The 17,832-nt window shown below is 54.9% G+C and overlaps 2 protein-coding genes across 2 annotated transcripts; one reads left to right on the plus strand and one right to left on the minus strand.

Annotated features, from left to right (window-relative positions):
- Nucleotides 1–116: 116 nt before the first annotated feature.
- Nucleotides 117–6,874, plus strand: FTSJ3 (FtsJ RNA 2'-O-methyltransferase 3). Its single transcript, XM_072356536.1, has 21 exons — nucleotides 117–287; nucleotides 362–467; nucleotides 861–907; nucleotides 995–1,074; nucleotides 1,303–1,402; nucleotides 1,528–1,722; nucleotides 1,814–1,929; nucleotides 2,683–2,787; nucleotides 2,952–3,052; nucleotides 3,135–3,215; nucleotides 3,289–3,432; nucleotides 3,706–3,841; nucleotides 3,931–4,136; nucleotides 4,229–4,352; nucleotides 4,431–4,524; nucleotides 4,771–4,921; nucleotides 5,011–5,087; nucleotides 5,233–5,335; nucleotides 5,691–5,874; nucleotides 5,957–6,051; nucleotides 6,259–6,874. The coding sequence occupies exons 1-21, from the start codon at nucleotides 221–223 to the stop codon at nucleotides 6,443–6,445; spliced, it is 2,499 nt and encodes an 832-aa protein (XP_072212637.1). The 5' UTR covers nucleotides 117–220; the 3' UTR covers nucleotides 6,446–6,874.
- A 629-nt stretch (nucleotides 6,875–7,503) lies between these two features.
- LOC140262253 (alpha-2-macroglobulin-like protein 1) lies at nucleotides 7,504–17,535 on the minus strand. Its single transcript, XM_072356482.1, has 36 exons — nucleotides 17,462–17,535; nucleotides 16,836–17,025; nucleotides 16,531–16,690; nucleotides 16,371–16,423; nucleotides 15,592–15,612; nucleotides 15,352–15,505; nucleotides 15,150–15,234; nucleotides 14,950–15,073; nucleotides 14,755–14,869; nucleotides 14,447–14,556; nucleotides 14,205–14,360; nucleotides 13,865–14,089; nucleotides 13,552–13,609; nucleotides 13,331–13,476; nucleotides 13,009–13,158; nucleotides 12,663–12,857; nucleotides 12,430–12,523; nucleotides 11,776–11,950; nucleotides 11,436–11,661; nucleotides 11,241–11,367; nucleotides 10,900–11,021; nucleotides 10,680–10,731; nucleotides 10,406–10,480; nucleotides 10,117–10,293; nucleotides 9,903–9,984; nucleotides 9,630–9,786; nucleotides 9,471–9,545; nucleotides 9,153–9,309; nucleotides 8,828–9,042; nucleotides 8,524–8,739; nucleotides 8,326–8,450; nucleotides 8,151–8,241; nucleotides 7,986–8,054; nucleotides 7,796–7,898; nucleotides 7,659–7,700; nucleotides 7,504–7,535 (listed from the first exon to the last, which is right to left on the minus strand). Exons 1-36 carry the CDS (start codon nucleotides 17,533–17,535, stop codon nucleotides 7,504–7,506), a joined length of 4,428 nt encoding a protein of 1,475 aa, XP_072212583.1.
- Nucleotides 17,536–17,832: the final 297 nt, after the last annotated feature.

The following is a 17,832-nucleotide window of genomic DNA, read 5'->3' on the forward strand; positions in this document are numbered from 1 at the left end:
CTACTCACACACCTGTGTTCGCTCTCCTGGCCGCGGCTGCTTGTAAAACAGTGCAGGGCTCCACTCCCAAGATGGCGGCGAGAGCTGAACGGAAGCGGAAGTGAAGCGTGCGGCGCGGGGCACGACGGTACAGGTGGTGTGAGCACGAGGGGTAAGTGGGGCTCGTTTCCCTCTTTGGCTGCCCGCGGTTCGGTGCCATTAAGGGAGAGAAAGGCCCGACATGGGCAAGAAAAGCAAAGCGGGGAAGAGCCGCAGGGACAAGTTCTACCACCTGGCCAAGGAGACGGGTGAGCATCGCTTCCTACGGGCCCGGCTGGGCAGCGCTATGGCAGCTCCTGACCCCCATCGCTCCCTCCCGCAGGGTTCCGATCCCGATCCGCCTTCAAACTGCTGCAGCTCAATAGGAAGTTCCAGTTCTTGCAGAAGGCTCGAGCGCTGCTGGACCTGTGTGCTGCCCCTGGGGGGTGGTGAGTGCCATTGGGATGCATTGCTGCCCTGCAAAGCAATGCCAAGCAATGCCAAGCAATGCCAAGCAATGCAAAGCAATACCAAGCAATGCCAAGCAATGCCAAGCAATGCCAAAGCAATGCAAAGCAATGCAAAGCAATGCCAAGCAATGCAAAGCCATGCCAAGCAATGCCAAAGCAATGCCAAGCAATGCCAAGCAATGCCAAGCAATACCAAGCAATGCAAAGCAATGCCAAGCAATACCAAGCAATGCAAAGCAATGCAAAGCAATACCAAGCAATGCCAAGCAATGCAAAGCAATGCCAAGCAGCCCCTTTGCTTGCTGCTGTGGCAGCACTGATTGGGGTTGAAGGCTCTTCTGGGATCTCACAGTGCTTCTCTGTTCCTTCCAGGCTGCAGGTGGCTTCCAAGTTCATGCCAGTCTCCAGCTTGGTCATTGGTGAGTATTGAGGCGGTGGGTTGGGAGGTGCCTTGGGATGGGTTGGAGCGTAGTGCTGATCTGTGTTGTTCACTCCTTTACGTCAAGGGGTGGATCTGGTTCCTATCAAGCCCATTCCCAACGTTGTGACGCTGCAGGAGGACATCACCACTGAGAAATGCCGCCAGGTGAGGACTGGGATCTCCTGCACTGAGTGTCACTGTAGCTCTGTAAGGGATGGGGGTATCACTCTGCATGAATGGGACTCAATGGGGGGTGAAACCAGCACCAGGGCTGAGCAGATCACTGGGTGGGGAGGTATGGATGCAGGCTGGGGTAGTTGCTTGCTGGCTTATGCAAAACAAGAGAGTAACTTGTTGGCTCGAGCAGAACTAACATGAGTTCTGTCCCTTCAGGCTCTGCGCAAGGAGCTGCAGACGTGGAAGGTGGACGTGGTGCTGAATGATGGAGCACCCAACGTGGGGGCCAGCTGGGTGCACGATGCCTATTCTCAAGGTGGGGGTCACCCAGAGCTGGTGCATGGCTTGGTGCAAGTTCCATATCAGTGTGCAGTGTGAGACATGGAGCAGGCTGGTGGGGACGGCAGTAACTCTGCTGACTGCTTTTCTCTTCCGCTGCAGCCAACCTGACTCTCATGGCTCTAAAACTGGCCTGTGAGTTCCTCTGCAAAGGTGGATGGTTTATCACCAAGGTTTTTCGTTCCCGGGACTACCAGCCTCTCCTCTGGATCTTCCAACAGTTCTTCCACAAAGTCCAGGCTACCAAACCACAAGCCTCACGCAATGAGTCCGCTGAGATCTTTGTGGTGTGCCAGGGTGAGTTGCTTTGCAGACTTCTTGTTGCTTCTCGTTGTATTGAATGGAGGCTTGGAGAAACCCACTGGTCTTTTAATTTCTCTCACTCCAGGTTATCAGGCTCCAGACAAAATTGACAGCAAGTTCTTTGACCCGAAATACGCCTTCAAGGAGGTGGAGGTTCACGCTAAGTCTGTTAGTGAGCTCATCAGCAAGAAAAAGCCAAAGGTATATGGGGAGTGCTGCCCCATGCTAAGAGCCAAGCATGAGACAGCCTCTGGCTCTATGTTTTTCCCTAGTATTGCTTATCCTGGCAAGCAATCTGATCTTTATGGGATAGGTGGGTGAAGAAGCTTGGTTTTAGCAGCTAAGTCTGTGGAAAGCAGAGGTGGATGGTTAATAACAGGCCTGCTGGCAGGTGAAAAGCTGCATGAAGGTGGTAGCAGAGTGCTGGGTAGGCAACCTGATGTTTGTGGCCAAATAAATGAAAGGAGATAGGGCTTGGGGCTAAAGAGAGTGTAATAGAAAGGTGTGGGGTATAAAGTGCTGGAATAACCAGTGTTAGGGGGGTTTATGCATTTAGATGGTGGTGCAGGGCTGGAGAAATGACAAAGAAGTTGCGAGGCTGAGAATGGGTCAGTAAAACTCTCTTTTGCAATAGCTGACCAGTAGGTTTGTGAGTCCTTGAGGTGCTTTTAGGACACAGAACACTGAAAACTCTGCCAAGCAGCCTCAGCTGGACATGGAGCTTCACAAAGCCTTATGTTATCACCTCTGTGTTAGGTGAGGCTGTAGGAGGCATCCTAGTGCTGTCCCCATCCTCAGCAGGCAGGTAGGGCTGTCCTTGTTCCTGGATTGCATAGGCACGTTTATGTAGGCTGCTGCAACAACGCATGGATTACATTGAATTGTTAACATCTAGGAGATGGCTGAAGCTGTCTGGTGCCTTGCTGTAGCTTAAACAGTGCCTTCCTCCCGTAGGCAGAAGGCTATGCAGATGGTGACACCACTCTCTACCACCGCTTCACCCTGATGGACTTCCTCAAGGCTCCCAACCCTGTGGATTTCCTCTCTAAGGCCAACGAGGTGAGTTGCCTGTGAGAGAGACTTTGGTGGCCCCAGAGACAGATCTGCACGAGCACAGAGGCGTCAGGAGGGGCAGCTGGGTGTCCCGGGTCCCTGTCCCTGTGGATGGGAGGCAGGATGAAAGCTGGGTCTCAGAAGTCACGGCCTCATCACTCTTCATGCAGATCACGCTGGGGGATGGAGAGCTGGAGAATCACAGTTCCACCACGGAGGAGCTGCGTCAGTGCTGCAAGGACATCCGTGTGCTGGGACGCAAGGAGCTCAGGTACTGGGGGGGGACTGGGATAGAGACAAGGCATCACGCTGGGCCTATTGGGGAGTTTCTAACAGGCTTTTTCCCCGCATAGAGCCTTGTTGAACTGGAGGACAAAACTGAGGCGATTCTTGACCAAAAAGCTGAAAGAACAGGCAAAGGAGCTGGATATCAAGTAAGAGCAACAGAGCTGGTGTAGGAAGGAGCTGCCACCAGGAAAGGTTCTCTGACCTCCTTCCTTTTGGCAGCCTGAGCTCTGGGGAAGAGGAGGAAGGTCGGGAGGAGGAGGAGAAGACACCAAAAGCTGCAGCTGATGAGATGGTGAAAGAGGAAGAGGAGGTGGAGCTGGCGTTAGCGGAGATGAAGGCCAAGGAGCTGGCAGAGCTAAAAAGGTAAAAGCAGTTCAGCCAAGGAGAGTTGAGGGATCATTGTATTAGTGTGAGGGCTCTGGGCAGTGGTGTCGGGGTCTGTCTCTCTGCATATAGGGGGTTGGGTCTGGGGTTCTTGGGGTCCTCTGCTTCTCCAAGCTGACATGGGCTCGCTTTGCCATGAAGCTTGGACTCTCTCACAGTGGAGTGACTCCTGCTGTGCTCTCCATCCTCAGAGAGATAAGGTGTGAGTTGTGACATTGGATTTCCTTGGCCTTTTGTTTTTTCATCTTCCAGAAAGAAGAAGAAGATCCTGAAGGAACAGCGGAAGCAGCGTGAGCGCGTGGAGCTGAAGATGGACCTCCCTGGCGTCTCCATCGCCGACGATGGCGATACCAGCATGTTCTCCCTTCAGACCATCCAAAGGACCCAGGTGTGTGCCTGGGGCTCCCAGAGCCACAGCAATGGGACAGATGTAGGCACAAGCTCGAGCTCCTGACTCCGGTATCCCTTGCATTGCAGCTGCTGAATGAGATGACCCGGGGAGATATGGCGTCGGCGGATGCCCTGCTGGAAATGAGACCTGGGGATGATGACATCTGTGTCTCAGATGCAGATGATGAGGATGACATTTCCTTGGCCAGCGACCTGGACCCAGAGGAGCTGGTTGAGATAGAGGCCCGTCAGCGCCGATTGGAGCGGGAGAGACGAGAGCAGCGTGTGAAGAGGTGAGAGCTGGGCTGGGCTGTCCTGAGGCAGGAGCTCCCTTAAGAGCAAATATAGAGACTGGCCTTTGGTACTAATTCTGCTGCTGTCACAGGGGGAAGCCTATGGAGGAAGAAGAGGAGGAAGAGGAGGAGGAGGGGGAGGAGAATCCCCTACTGGTGCCCCTGGAGGAGAAGTCAGTGCTGCAGGAGAGGCAGACCAGCCTGTGGTTTGGGAAGGTGAGTTTCAACGTGTCAGAAATGAAATGCTGGGGCAGTTCCCCCTGTGTCCCCTTACCTACTGCTCCCCGTCCCCAGGACGCTTTTGCTGGCATTGAGGATGATGCAGATGAGGACCTGGAGCTGGGGCAGTCACAGATGTTGGCTGAAAGACAGCATGAGTCCCAGACAGGTTAGTGGGGGCCGCACTGCTGTGGGGACACAGAGGAACAGTCCCGTGTCCCTTTGTGGGGCATTGGGTCAAACTGAGATGTGGACACTGCTCTGAGCAGGACAGAGGTGTTCAGAAGTTGCTTTCCCTTCTATGTCATTGCAAACGAATGAGTTAGAACTAGTGCAGCATGAACAAGCTGCAGCTCTTACGAGATAGGCTTGCAGCAGGGCCTGCCTCTTTCACCCACTGGTTCCTTTTCCCCAGGCAAAACAAAGAAGAAGGAGCAGAAGAAGAAGAAGGTACCCCAGGAGGATGCTGCGGCTGAGCCCCAGGCTGCAGCACACAGAGGAGCTGACGCTGCTGAAGCAGAGGCTGAGCAGAGCAGCGATGATGACAGCAGCAGCGACGAGGAGGGGTGAGAGGCAGACTGGATGTGGTGCAGCCCCGCAGTCATGGAGAGGTGGGGAGGTGAGGACACTGACTGCTCTTCTGTCCTCCTTGCAGGCCACCAAAACCAGTGCAGAGAAAGCGGGGGCTGGTAGAGCCGTGTGGCTTCGAGGTGGTGCCCATTGAGGACCCAGGTGAGTGGGGAGCGCTGTGTTTTCCAGGTGATGTGGATCTCTTGGGTGACAGGAGGGTCAGACCCTTCAGTGGGGTGGGAGGGCTGCTTGTTGCTCTCTGGGTTTGGGGCTGTTGACTGAGCTTTAATCTCTCTGTGTGCTGCAGTGAAGAAAGCACGTGTCCTGGATGCAGAGGGTCTGGCGCTTGGCTCCATCATTGCCACCTCCAAAAAGGCCAAACGGGACTTGATTGATGATTCCTTCAACAGGTCGGTGCAGCTGTGGATGCTGGAGGGGAAACAATTCATTCTCCTCCTGAGCCTAGGTTTAGTCTACATAGTAGGAAGAAATGCTTTACTGTGAGGGTGGTGGGACACTGAAACAGGTTTCCCATTAAGGTTATGGATGTCCTTTACTGGAAGCATTCAAGGCCAGGCTGGATGGGGCTGTGAGCAACCTGGTGTAAAGGAAGGCGTACCTGCCTACAGCAGGGGGTTGGAACTACATGATCTTTAGGGTCCCTTCCAACCCAAACCATGCTATGATTCTATGATTATGGCATGGCAGATGCGTCAAGGGACCTGGATGGGAACCCACAGTTCATCTGGTTCCCTTTTCTTGCAGGTATTCCTTCAATGAGGAGGAGGGAGAGCTGCCGGAGTGGTTCACAGAGGAGGAGAAACAACACCGGTGCAAACAGATCCCCCTGGACAAGCAGACAGTGGAGGAATATCGGCAGCGCTGGCGTCAAATCAACGCCCGCCCCATCAAGAAGGTGGCAGAAGCCAAAGCTCGAAAGAAGAGGAGGGTGAGTGGGGCTGTGCTCCTGGCTGGGTGCTTGGCTCCCCATTCTGCTCCCTGGTATCACTGACCCTTGGCTGTCCCCACAGATGTTAAAGAAAATGGAGCAGATGAAGAAGAGAGCGGAGGCCGTGGTGAGCACGGTGGACATCTCGGAGAGGGAGAAAGTGGCCCAGCTGCGGCGGTGAGTGGTGAAGTTGGGACCCAGGTCCTTCATGGTCACAAAGCTCCATCCCCGCAGGGGATGTGTAACCAGCTGGGGCAGGGTATGGGGTGGGAGAGCCCCATCTTGGGGACCTGATACTGGCCCATAGATGTGTGCCAAAGGCAATTCCTGGAGCAGGTCCCCCTCTGAGGATCTCAGTCCTATTTTTTTCCCTTCCTCCTGCAGCATCTACAAGAAGGCCGGGCTGGGCAAGGAGAAACGGCAGGTCACCTACCTGGTGGCTAAGAAGGGGGTAGGACCCCGGGTGCGCCGCCCCCCTGGTGTCAAGGGGCAGTTCAAGGTCGTCGACAGCCGCCTGAAGAAGGACGTGAGGGCTCAGAAACGCAAAGAGCAGAGGAAACGCCGCAAGTGATGTGGGACTGGCTCCAATGAGGGACCTGGTTTGGGGCACAGGGCAGAGCTGGCTCCTGCCCTCCCACCTCCACCTCCCTGCTCAACCTGCTGCTTCCCCAGGGTGGGAGAAGGGCTGAGCACCACGCTCCTGTTAGTGCCTTCATGTGACATCACCTCCTGTCCTGCTGTGGGGCACAGAGAGGTTGATCCACTGCCCGTGATGCGAGGCTGCACCTCCAGGTTTGTCACTTGTGCTGGTTCTGTTGGGATGCTGCTCACTGCAGAGATGGCACAGGCAACCTTCCAACCCTTGCTGTCCCCATGCTGGTGACAAAATGGCCATGACTAAAGTCCCAGAGCTTATGTGGGGCTGTAGATGCTGAGCAGTCTTTGGCCTTCAGAGAGAACTCATTGTTTATGACAGAAATAAACTGTTCTGAGGATGCTCTGGGCTGTGTTCTGCATTTTGGCAAGTTGAAGAGGTGCTGCCTTCCTTTTGTCACCTCAGTACATCTCAATTTATCTCAATTAACCTCTGAGCCAGAGGCTGAACCTGTGCTGATTCACCATACAGCCCATACACCATTCACCCATACAACCCCATCATCCTCTCCAGGGGGAAAACGCAGCACATTTAGGAGAAGAAAGACAGAAAAGATGCACTTAAGATTAATTCTCTTTATTTAGACCCAGGGCAGTGGCTGGAGGGACTGCGGCCTCTCTTCTCCATTGATCAGTGTTCAGATGTGTTGTGGGGTTATCCTCAGGCACCTGCACTGTTAGTGGAAGGAGGGGGCCAGGGGCTCTGTGTACTGCTCCCATGGGGAGGTGCACCACGCTGTCCCCATAAAATTGGGGCAGGGGGGTGCAGAGCAATGAGTCCCCATCCCCAGTGTGCCTCAGCTGTGACTGTGCTGGATAATGGCAAGGCAGGAGCTGGACTGGGGGGGGGGAGAGGCTGCCGTGATGCTGGTGGAGCTGCCCCCTGTAGGGTCGGTGGGAGCAGAGACTTCGGGCTGTCCTGGTTCTTGGCTGAGGGAATCAAGATGGGGATCACCTGCTACACGTGGGGCTTCTCTAGAAATTCTCCTTTGCTTGTCTGTCAGCATCTTCAAAACAAAACAGAGATTTGGTGTGAAAGGAGAGCCCCTCTGCTCCCATCCTCCCAGCTGCTGTCCCTGTATCCCCTCATGCTGGGGGTCCCAATGAAGGGGTGACCCCTCAGCCCCTACCTGAGCCACAAGGAGCGCTGTAGGCAGCATCTGTGCGGTCACCTGCAGCAGGAACAAGGACATGGGCTCAATGAGCTGCTCCCATTAACGAGACGAAGCTCGTCAGTGCAAACAGTATCTGGTTTGGGGCAGCTCACCCGTCTCGTAGTAGTCATACAGGGTCACAGTAGCAGGTTGGAGGTTCCTCACTGGGAAGTCCTGCGTGGCTGCAAAGCTGAAGGTCTCCTCCTCCTTTGTCAGCTGGGGAATGACCCGAGGGTGAGGCACAGCCACATCCCAGCACCCCAATGTCATCCCTGTGCTCACAGCTATCGTCACCCATCTCACCTGGTCCAGGTAAATGGTCACCTGGTCGCTCTGCACCTCCACCTTCTTCACCAGTTTCTGCCTCTTCAGCTGCAGAAGAGAGAGCGCAGGGCTCAGCACCACGTGTGTGCCCCTCTATCCCCATGTTGGGGCCCAGCGTGCAGAGGGACAGCAGGGACCCCTCACCTCTACCACCGAGCTCTTGTCTGGGATGTAGCCTGATGGCATCTTGGCCTCGATGACAACCATGTTGGTGGCAGCACGCTTTCCAGTGTACCTGCAAGGAAAAGCAGAGCCTCATGTTGAGGCTGGATGCTGTCAGGCCCTCACCAAACCCCTTGGGGGTGACCCCAAACCATACCGTGCCCGGAGGAGGAGGCGGAAGTGGGTGCTGGCATCACTCGTGCACGTTTTGGGCTCTGTTTCTACACTGAGGTTGAACGTCCCTGCACTGGGAGGTGGTGGCATGTTGTAGCGCAGCGTCACCTGGAGTGAAATGTGGGGTTAAGGTCAACCTGGAAGGTGATACGTGTGTATAGGGACCCTGTGCTGTACCCACCTGCACCAGAGCACAGCCCTGCCCCTGGGTTTTCACCCCGTACTGCCCTGGTAGCTCATGCAGGGCTGCCTGCTGCAGCACCAATCGGTTGCTGGCATCCAGCACGAAGTCCTGCTTGGAGCCTGTCGGGGCTGTCACCGTCACTGCTAAGTCCCCATTGTTGCTATATGTCAGGGTGGCATACTTGGCCAAAGCTTGCAGGGCCACCACGGTGTCCTGGGCAAGAAGCAACGAGTTGGGGGTCACCACAAGTTATAGCTTGGTTGGCATCCCAGCCTCATGCTGGGAGACCCCACGGTGGTACCTGGGTGGAAGCAAAGCCTCCGTAGGGGTTTTGCTGTTTGCTGAGCCAGCGGACGATCTGAGCAGCTCTAGCCATGTCAGCTTGGGACACTTGGGGTTGGGTCAGGTATGCCAGGAGAACATAGGCTGTCATCTCCACCTCTGCTGGTGCAGCCTCGGCCCAGAGAGACTCAGCGGATAGAGCTTTGTCCTTCCTCTTCCAGAAGAGCAGCCCCTCTGGGAAGAAAGGGGAGAAAAGAAGTCCCCAGTTCCCAGCTCAGGGTAGGTGGGCAGCCCCAAGATCCCAGTTTGGGGGCCCCAGATGGGATGGGATGGTTCAGAAGTACCTGTACTGGTACCACGCTGCAGCAGGCTCTGCAGCCGGGCTTGCTGCTGCTCCTCACGCTTTGCCAACCCATAAACATAAGCCATCAGTGCTTCTGTGTAGAGGTTGTCAGTGCTTGATGCTTCCAAGCACTTCAGGGCTGAGATCACCGTTGGGTCCTGCAGTGGAAAAGGGGACACTGTGCAGTCAGGGATGTGGACATAACCCAGAGGAGAACTTCTGTCCGGTTACAGCAGCATGGACTCCTCCATTGAGACCTCAGTGCTGGGCTGATCCTATGTCCCATCTCCTGTCCCCAACCCCACAGGGTTATCCTCACCGTTGGGGGCACCCCCAGCTCCAGCAGCGCAGCTGCGACGTAAGCCGACAGGGAGAGCTCATCCGATACACCACCCTGCCAAGAGACAGCAAGTCAGCTTTGTCCATGCCACCTCCAGCCACGTTGTCCCCATGTCACCCCATCCCACCCCATCCCCACCTGCAGGGCATTATTGAAGAGCTTGCCCACGCTACGGAAACATCCTGACTCCTGCTGCTGCTTCTGCAACCACTGCAGTGCATCCATGATGTGCCGGTCCTCGATGGCCACGAAGGCTCTTGCTTGCCCAAAGGACTTGAGGACAAATGCTGTCAACCTGCAAGGCGTCAGAGGGGGGGGAGCATGAGGGGCAAATGGGGATGGAGTGCATTTAGTGACAAGAGAAGGTGATGGGGATGGCATCTCACTGCCCCGTGCCATGTGGCCCCTCACCAGGTGTTGCCGCTTTCATCGCTCTCCCCAAAAGCACTGTAGGATCCGTCGTTGTGTTTGTAGAGCAGCTCTCGTTGGTAACCTGCATGGGGATGGGGATGGCCACTGTCACATCTGTCTCTGGGGGGACCCTAGAGGATGCCCACCCCTGGGTGCAGGTATGAAATGGGGAGGGAGGCAGGGGTTGCAGGGAGGGCAGGAGGAGGACGCTGACCGCTCTGCAGGAAGCTCTGCGCCTTGGCGCGGATGTCGGGGTTCATCTGCCCGCTCTTCTCCAGGTACTGCTGGATGTAGATGTTGGGGGCGAAGCGCACCATGTTCTGCTCCCCGCAGCCGTAAGGCATGGCCAGGAGGCGGTCCACGTTCTGCAGCGCGTTGCCCATGATGTCACCTGCACCAGGTGAGGATCGTCGTCACCAGCCTGCACCCCCACAGCCCATCCCAACAACGTTGGGGCATCCCACCCCCAGCTGAGACCTCTGCACCTCGTTTCCATCCCTTACCCATCACAAGGACGTGAGCTCGCTGGGAGCCCTCCAAGATGTTGGCAGGAAGCTCCAGGGACACTTCTTCAGAGGCTGTGAGGATGGAGGCTGATGGTAATGGGGGGGTGGCAGAGGACATGGCCCCACAGCACCCTCACCCACCCCTTGATGCTCCAACCCTCTATGGACTCCACAGGCTTGGGCCAGGAGTCTCATGTCCATGGCTCCTCCAGCTTGCTGGCCATCATGGCCAGCAGCCCCATGTCCCCACAGTGGTACCAGATGCTCCTACCTTCCTGGCAGAGCAGGGAGCTGTGTGCCTTCTCCACCAGGATCCCACCGGGCTGTAGGAAGCAACACATGGTCAATCCTGTGACCTCCATGTGTCCCAGGGCCATCCCTGCAGTGACACTTGGTGCTATCCCACTCCCATGACAGGATGGGATCTTCCCATTGCACCCCCAGGTCTGCTCAGCCCCCATCCCTCTTTCATCCCTCATAATCTGTCTGACCTGCACCAGTAATGGCTTTATCACAGTGTCCACACGGCCCTGGGCTGGAACCACAGGCTGCTCATTGCCACAGAGCTCCTCAGAGCTTATGGCCTCGGTGCTGACGGTGATGTTCACCTCCCCTGCAATGCCAATGGGACATCCAGTCACCATAGAGCCCCCCAGTTTGCACTGCAGCCCCATGGGCTTTGAATGGGGCTGGCTGGGTTGGGATGGGAGGTGACGGAGAAGGGATGAATGGAGCAGAGAAGAGCACTGCAGATGGCATCATGTGTGCTGTCACCCTCCCTTGTCCACCCCTCTGTGTCAGGTGGCAGGGCAGGGGATCCATGCACCCATACCCAGGTTGGTAGCCTTCACATCCCACCGGAACGTCTTGGCTTCATCCGCGCAGACGCAGCTGCTGTACATCACACCTTCAACAGCTGACACCTCCAGCTCCGCCGAGTCCGCCAGCGTCACCTGGACCTGCAGACCCCTACAACATCAGCCACCTACCAGGGCACAGCCCCCAGCCCCCTGCCCACCGCACTCACCCGTAGGCACTGCCGCAGGTAATTGAAGACGGTGGCAACCAGCGAGAAGGCTTCACCACGGATCACAGCGTAGGGCAGCGCCAGGTCCACAAAGAAGGGCTTGAAGACTGTGAGGGTGGTGGCAGGAGCCAGCCCCAATCCCACGGGTGCTGTGCAGAACATCTCAGCTTTCCATTCTGTGATGGCATCGGGCGCCGTCATCGCCATCTCCGCAGTGCCTTCCTCCCTGCAGGACAGAGCATCCAGAGGCTGCCAAGTGTCACCTACTGGTGGTATTTGGGCTGGTTCTCTCCGTTGAGGAGACAGAGCCATCCTGGAGTCTCTCCCCATTTCCACTCACCCCACAGGCACCAGGTCCCACAGCCATGTCTCTGGGAAATGAGTCCGGGGAGCTGGTGGCTCTTCCTCATTTCTGGGAGCAGCTGGCGCAGAAGCTAATGCTGGCATTATTTGTACCCTGTTTTCCAGCATGGGCATATCCACTATATCTTCTGAGACACGGGTCCTGACTCCGCCTAGAAATAATAGAACAGAAATGAGGTTTCCATGAGTTTCTGCTGCCTAGCCCAGGGCTGGACATCCACAGAAGACAGACAAATGCAGCCAAAATCCCCTCAACCAAGAACTGAGCCAGCATGGAAGCCTTGTCAGGCAGCATTCCCCATCCCACCAAGAGTGGGGATACAAGCCCAGCCCCTCCTGTACGAAGTGCTTATTGAAGATCATAGAATCATAGGATGGCTTAGGTTGGAAGGGACCTTAAAGTAGAATGACAATGTGATTGGGCTGGAAGGAACCTTAAACATCATAAGAACCATGGAATCATGACATGGTTGGATTGGAAGGGATCTTAAATATCATAGAGCCATGGAATCATAGCATGGCTGAGTTGGAAGGGACTCAAAGGCCCACCAGCCCCCACCAGATCAGGCTGCCCAGGGCCCCATACAGCCTGGCTTTGAATGTCTTCAAGGCATGCTGGCAGGATGCTGACCTGCAGGACCCATCATACCATGCAAGTAAGGCTTGTAAAACTTTTTACAATCATCCATTGTCTTTGCATTGGTGAGAAGCTTCAGTGCTGCATCCTGTGAAAAAGAAAAGAGGTTGGCCATCTCCAAAACCGGTGGGATGATGATTCCCACCTGAGCAATGGATGGTCATGGGGCACTGCTGAGCTTTCCAGGCACCCTGCACAAAACACAGCCATAAGGCTCAAGGCTTTACCTCAAATAACACATAGGGGTTTATCTCTAAATCGCCCCAGTAAGGTCCTATAATGGATCTCTTTGAAAGGCGAGCACCTTCAGGACCTCTCATGAGAACATCGGTGAAGAAGAAGTGGCGATGGTACCACATGGTACAGGGTGGTGGTTCTCGAATGCTTCCAGGGTAATCAAACCTGGGGAGCACTTTGTAGATCTGGGAATAAAGATATAGATTAGGCACAAAACCATGCCACCATCACACCCCACTAGGGGGTGGAATGATTTACTCCATTATCACCTCCTCTTCCATCCTGCCCCATCCATGGTGCTGTTACAGGGGAAAAAGTCACCTTGGGACTGCCTACCTCTGCCGTGGTGAGCTTAGCCTCAGGCTTCAGGAGCAGCACACTGCGATCCACAGCACGGATGGCACATAGGGAGCCTGGGGCTGCCTCCAGCTCCATCCTCAGTGCTGAGCCAGGCAGTGCCCGCTCCTTGGAAAAGGCCATTTTCACCTGGAGGGGGGGGACAGAGGAAGGACAAAGATCTATGGATGTGGAGGTCTGGAGCAACATGGCATGGGTAAAATCAAGCTGAAGGTTTGGGGGGTTGGGGTGTGGGTTGGAAAGACTGTGACACTGTGATTAGGGAGAAGCAACGGGATCGTGGAGTGATTTCATAACTCACCTTGTTGGGGAGGCAGTTGAGCACGTCAAGATTGATGCTGTCAGCCAGCATCTCGCCATTGGGGAGCACTGCGTAGCACAGCACTGTGGCCGTGGGTGCCAGCTCAGGGCTGGTGGGCAGCTCCATGGAGAAGGAGCCTTTCAATCCTGGAACAAAGAGGGAAATCAGTTCCAGGCACAGGCCTCAAAGCCCTACACAGCTCATTCATCTGCAGGACCCACCTGCATCCAAAGGCAGCTCCTTCCTGAGGATGTTGGCGATGGTCCCCTTGGCCAGGACCTGCAAAAGAAGAGGTGGGAATGGACAAGTCAGAGCCAGACCCTGTTGGAGGATGGATCTAAGGACTAGAGTGTTGGGTTGGTTTTGAGGTTGTCCAGTCTTTAGCCCCAACAAAGACTCCTATTTGCAAGTGGACATACATTGGCCAGGGGAGAACAACCATAGCCTGGCCCTCAGGGATGCAGCCACTTGTGTGTAGATAAGGAATCCATGCCCTTACACCTGCTGCCCTTTTCTCTCCAGGTGAAGGCTCACCAGGAAGACCACATCCAGGCTCTGCTCGCTCCCCAGGGCCTCCTTGTTGAGGATATAATCCACCTGGAGCTGCTGGGGCTGGCTGCAAGACAACTTGCCCTCCAGCCGGCGGATGTGCAGAAAGCTCTGGCTCTTGGAGAAGAAGGGACTGAGGTTCAAATAAGCTCTGTTGATGGTGAGAGATGAGGAACCATTCTGGCTGTAAGTCGACATGTTGACTTCACCCTGAGTGATGAGGGAACTGATATAAGCCGTGGGCTTGGCTTGGACAAGGCTCCCAGCCTCGTAAAAATGGGAAAAGCCATGTGAGAAGCCTCAAAGGGTGATCCAAGTTGCTTACAACCAGGTTGACTCTATTGGTCCAATCAGAGGTGTCCAGCTCAAAGGAGGCTCTCCCAGATTCATCTGTCAGGAAGCTGTGTCTTTCCTTATTGTTAACAAGGACCACAAGCTGCTGCCCGGCCGGGGCAGAGCCATCTGCTTTCTTCAGCTGCATCTGCAGAGAGGAAAGGTGAAGGGCATTCATTGGGCTGGAGCAGCAGGACAGGGGTGGGGAGTGGGGCTGCCAGGAACCCCCATTACCGTCCCAGTGTAGGGCAGTCCACGCTTGTAGGATTCATCAGCGTCTTCAAATGTGACGGTGAAGATACTCGCCACAAATCTGCAGGACTTGGTGTTGTTCATCTCCACCCCTGTGGAAAAGGAGCAGGGAGGAGAGTGTGTCTTGGGGACACAGGGAACAGATTAGCCTGAGCCTGATACCTGCACACCTGTACCTCTAAATCACAGCATTGCTCGCAGGCTTCCCTGGGAAGACCGATACCTCCATACTGTGTGCATTTGGGTACACACAGGGATGAATGCAAAAACACTCCCACCAGCACCCCTACCTGTCCCCTCCTCCACCAGCGATGCCTTCACTTGGACTTCCCTCCTCAGACTGTAGTTGTTTGGGTCGAAGGAAGACATCAAAACCTCTGTTGAAAAGCAGCCGTTCTTCTTGGTCTGGAGGGAAGGAGTCAGCCTCATTCACCAGCACTGAGATGGGCTGTCCCAGTCTCACCCATGCTCCCAGCTTTGCTCACCTGCCCGTCAACCTCTGTGCAGACATCCTTGTTTTCTTCAAGAGCAATTGGGTACCTTCTGAAGGCCCAGGGCTGGCACAAGCTAGCATGGACCTTCCCCTGGACAGGCTTCCCATAGGTGTATCTATGGGGCAGAGGGCGGTGAGGGTGTTGAAGTGCTCTCTATCCATCCCCTCCACATTCCCATGACTTGGGCTCACCGTCCACAGATCTGCACCTGGAACATCTCCTCCTTTTCCCACACAGTGGGGGGAAGATCAATGTTCACCTCAAATTTGGGCAGCACTGGTGGAGAAGAGAAGCGAGAGTGGGGTTGTCACTCCCAGCACAAGGACAGAGGGTGGCCATGGGGACACACCAAGATGGGGCTCCCACCCCCCATGCACCTCCCTCCCCACACACCATATTCCTCCACAACAAAGGAGTGAGTCTTCCTCTCCACATGAATGGTATATGTGCCCAACGCTGGCTCTGCAGCCAATGGGAGGGACAGGTCCACGATGCCCTGCCGTGGGCTCACATCTCGCCACTGTGCAATGCGGTTCCCTCTGGGATCCTGTGCGTGGTGACACAAAGTTTAGCTTTCTCCTCTCCCAGCTGTGCCCCCTTCCCATGCCCACCCTGGAGCTCTCCCACACTGACCTTCATGAAGACGAGGGGCAGCTGGAAGGCAAAGAGGAGATGGTTAGAGGGGAAATTTAATGGGTCTCAGCAAGATGGGGACGTCTTTGAAGCCACATCAAAGCACTGTGAGAGCTATTTAGGTTCAGTACTAGAAAAGATTTCTTCTCCAACAGTGTGGTCAGGGATTGAAGCTGCTAAGGAAGTTATGGATTCACTGTCCCTGGAGGTGCTCAAGAAACATGGCGCTGAGTGACACGGCTGGTGGGCAGACAGGTTGGCTTAGATCTAAGAGGTCTTTTCCAAGTTCTATGCTTCTATTTTTTGGTAGGCTGTAAAATTCCATCCTTACGCTGTGTGTTGGGGTTGATGATGAGCCTGTGGATGGCTTGAGATGGGCTGAGCACTGCCAGCACAATATGGGGAGGTGGCATCTCCCAGTGCCTTTGCCTTTGACATATCATCTGGGAACCTTTTGCCCTTCCATTGACATGATTGATTGCTCAGGAGCACCTGACTGAACTAACCTGTAATTCTGGCATCCTGTGATCACATCGATATCAATAGCACTTTCCCTGCTTCCTACTCACTGCTCTTACATCTCTCAATGAAATTGGGAACATTGCCACATCACGTGTGCAGTTCTGCTTCCTCCCTTCTTGCCTTGATGGATGACACAACACATTCCTAGCTCAGGGTACTCAGCAGCTCAGTTGGCTGGGACAGGATTCCCACTGGCTGATCCCCACACAGACAGAAGGACAAGGTCACCTCCCCCTGTCCTCAACCCCTTCTCTCACCTTCTTGTCACTGGCAACGAGGTCTTTATCCAAAGAGACTACCCGAAATTTCACTGGAAAGAACAATGCAGGAGTGAGCGGTGGATTCATCGCCAAAGGAAGATGGATGGAAAACCACCCCGAGCCCTGCAGTGGGGCTGGATTCCATCCCACCCCTCACCTTGCTGTCCGGGCTTGTAGACAGCCTTGTCTGTCTGTATGAAGATCCCAGGCTCCAGGGTTCTCAGCATCACGCTCTTCTTGGTGGTATTCAAGGAATCTCCTTCGATTGAGACGTGCAGATGAGCAATTTCCTCCTTCCCCTTGGAGGGTGCTGGAGTCTAATGGGGGGAAATGCCAAAAGACTGTCAAGGTGCACAGATGTTTTCCCCTACCAAAAGCTGAGGGAATCAGCCCAGCTCCCATCCATTCCTCAGTGGAGCTGGAGGCAATGGGATGCACAGGGAATCCTGGGGTGACACTCACAGGGAAGGTGACGTTCAAAAGCAGCTGAGGCTCCTCAACCTTCCTCTCCAGCAGGGTGATGTTTCCAGCCCCATCTGCTCTCTGCAGCTGGATGGTCACCTGGGTGGGCTGGTGGACATTTCTGAGATGGACCCACAGTGTTGCTGAGTATGGATAGTAGAACACAGGTGGGGACGTCACCACGTAATACCTGGAAAGGAGAAGAGTGAGTCACAGAATCATTAATGTTGGGAAGAAACCTCTAAGATCATCAAGTCCCAACCCCTCCTCACCATGTCCACTCATAGAATCCCAGAATCAACAGTGTTGGAAGTGATATCTTAGATCATCTGGTCTAACCATCTGCCAACTACCCCCAATATTGCCCTCTAAACTAAACCACGTCCCTAAGTATGTCCTCATGTCCCATGTGTGGCAGCCAGGAGCACATAATGAGTCCTCATGGGCTGACACCAGCAATAAACCAGAGCCACCAGCCCCAAAAACTTCTAGGAGTCATGTTCTTGATGCTCGTGGGCAGGGACAACCCGCTGCCCCAAGCATTCCCACTCTGAACAGCCAAGGAGCCAAGACTAAATGCCCTCCCAACAGGTACAGACAGACAGATGGACACGAAAAGGGCTTACAGTGATCCAGATGCTCCAGTTGTGAGGTGGAGGATGAGAAGGAGCAGCCAAGTCGGGGCTGCTGGCGACTTCATGCTGATGAATGTCTGGGCTGGGTGAAGCCTTCTGTAGCTGTTAAGTAGCTGTAGACCCGTGTCTGTTTTGCTGCAGGCTCTGAAATGAGAGCTTCACTTTTCCCAGTCGAGCAAACAAGGCTTGGGGTGAGCAGCCAATGTAGAACTGCAGATATAACCAAAGCAATGTTTGCCATCCTGGGTTCAAGGCCATGATGGGTTTTTGCAATCTGAGATGTCCCCGTAGGCTGGAGAGGATCCGAAGCAGGGGGCAGGACCTTCCTACACTGCTTTGCTGGGAAGTGATGATAGGAGGGA

Source organism: Excalfactoria chinensis, chromosome 24 (genome assembly GCF_039878825.1).
Source record: "Excalfactoria chinensis isolate bCotChi1 chromosome 24, bCotChi1.hap2, whole genome shotgun sequence".
Classification (NCBI taxonomy): domain Eukaryota; kingdom Metazoa; phylum Chordata; class Aves; order Galliformes; family Phasianidae; genus Excalfactoria; species Excalfactoria chinensis.

What these genes read in the sequence shown, in the direction of transcription:
- FTSJ3 (XM_072356536.1), top strand. Translation starts at nt 221, where the DNA reads ATGGGCAAGAAAAGCAAAGCGGGGAAGAGCCGCAGGGACAAGTTCTAC. An exon ending in TGTGCTGCCCCTGGGGGGTG is followed by an intron (nt 468 to 860) that starts GTGAGTGCCATT and finishes TGTTCCTTCCAG; the next exon opens with GCTGCAGGTGGCTTCCAAGT. An exon ending in ACAGCATGAGTCCCAGACAG is followed by an intron (nt 4,525 to 4,770) that starts GTTAGTGGGGGC and finishes CCTTTTCCCCAG; the next exon opens with GCAAAACAAAGAAGAAGGAG.
- LOC140262253 (XM_072356482.1), bottom strand. Translation starts at nt 17,535, where the DNA reads ATGAAGTCGCCAGCAGCCCCGACTTGGCTGCTCCTTCTCATCCTCCAC. An exon ending in TCGTTGCCAGTGACAAGAAG is followed by an intron (nt 15,613 to 16,370) that starts GTGAGAGAAGGG and finishes TTTGCCTTCCAG; the next exon opens with CTGCCCCTCGTCTTCATGAA. An exon ending in CTCCCTGCTCTGCCAGGAAG is followed by an intron (nt 10,481 to 10,679) that starts GTAGGAGCATCT and finishes CCATCCTCACAG; the next exon opens with CCTCTGAAGAAGTGTCCCTG.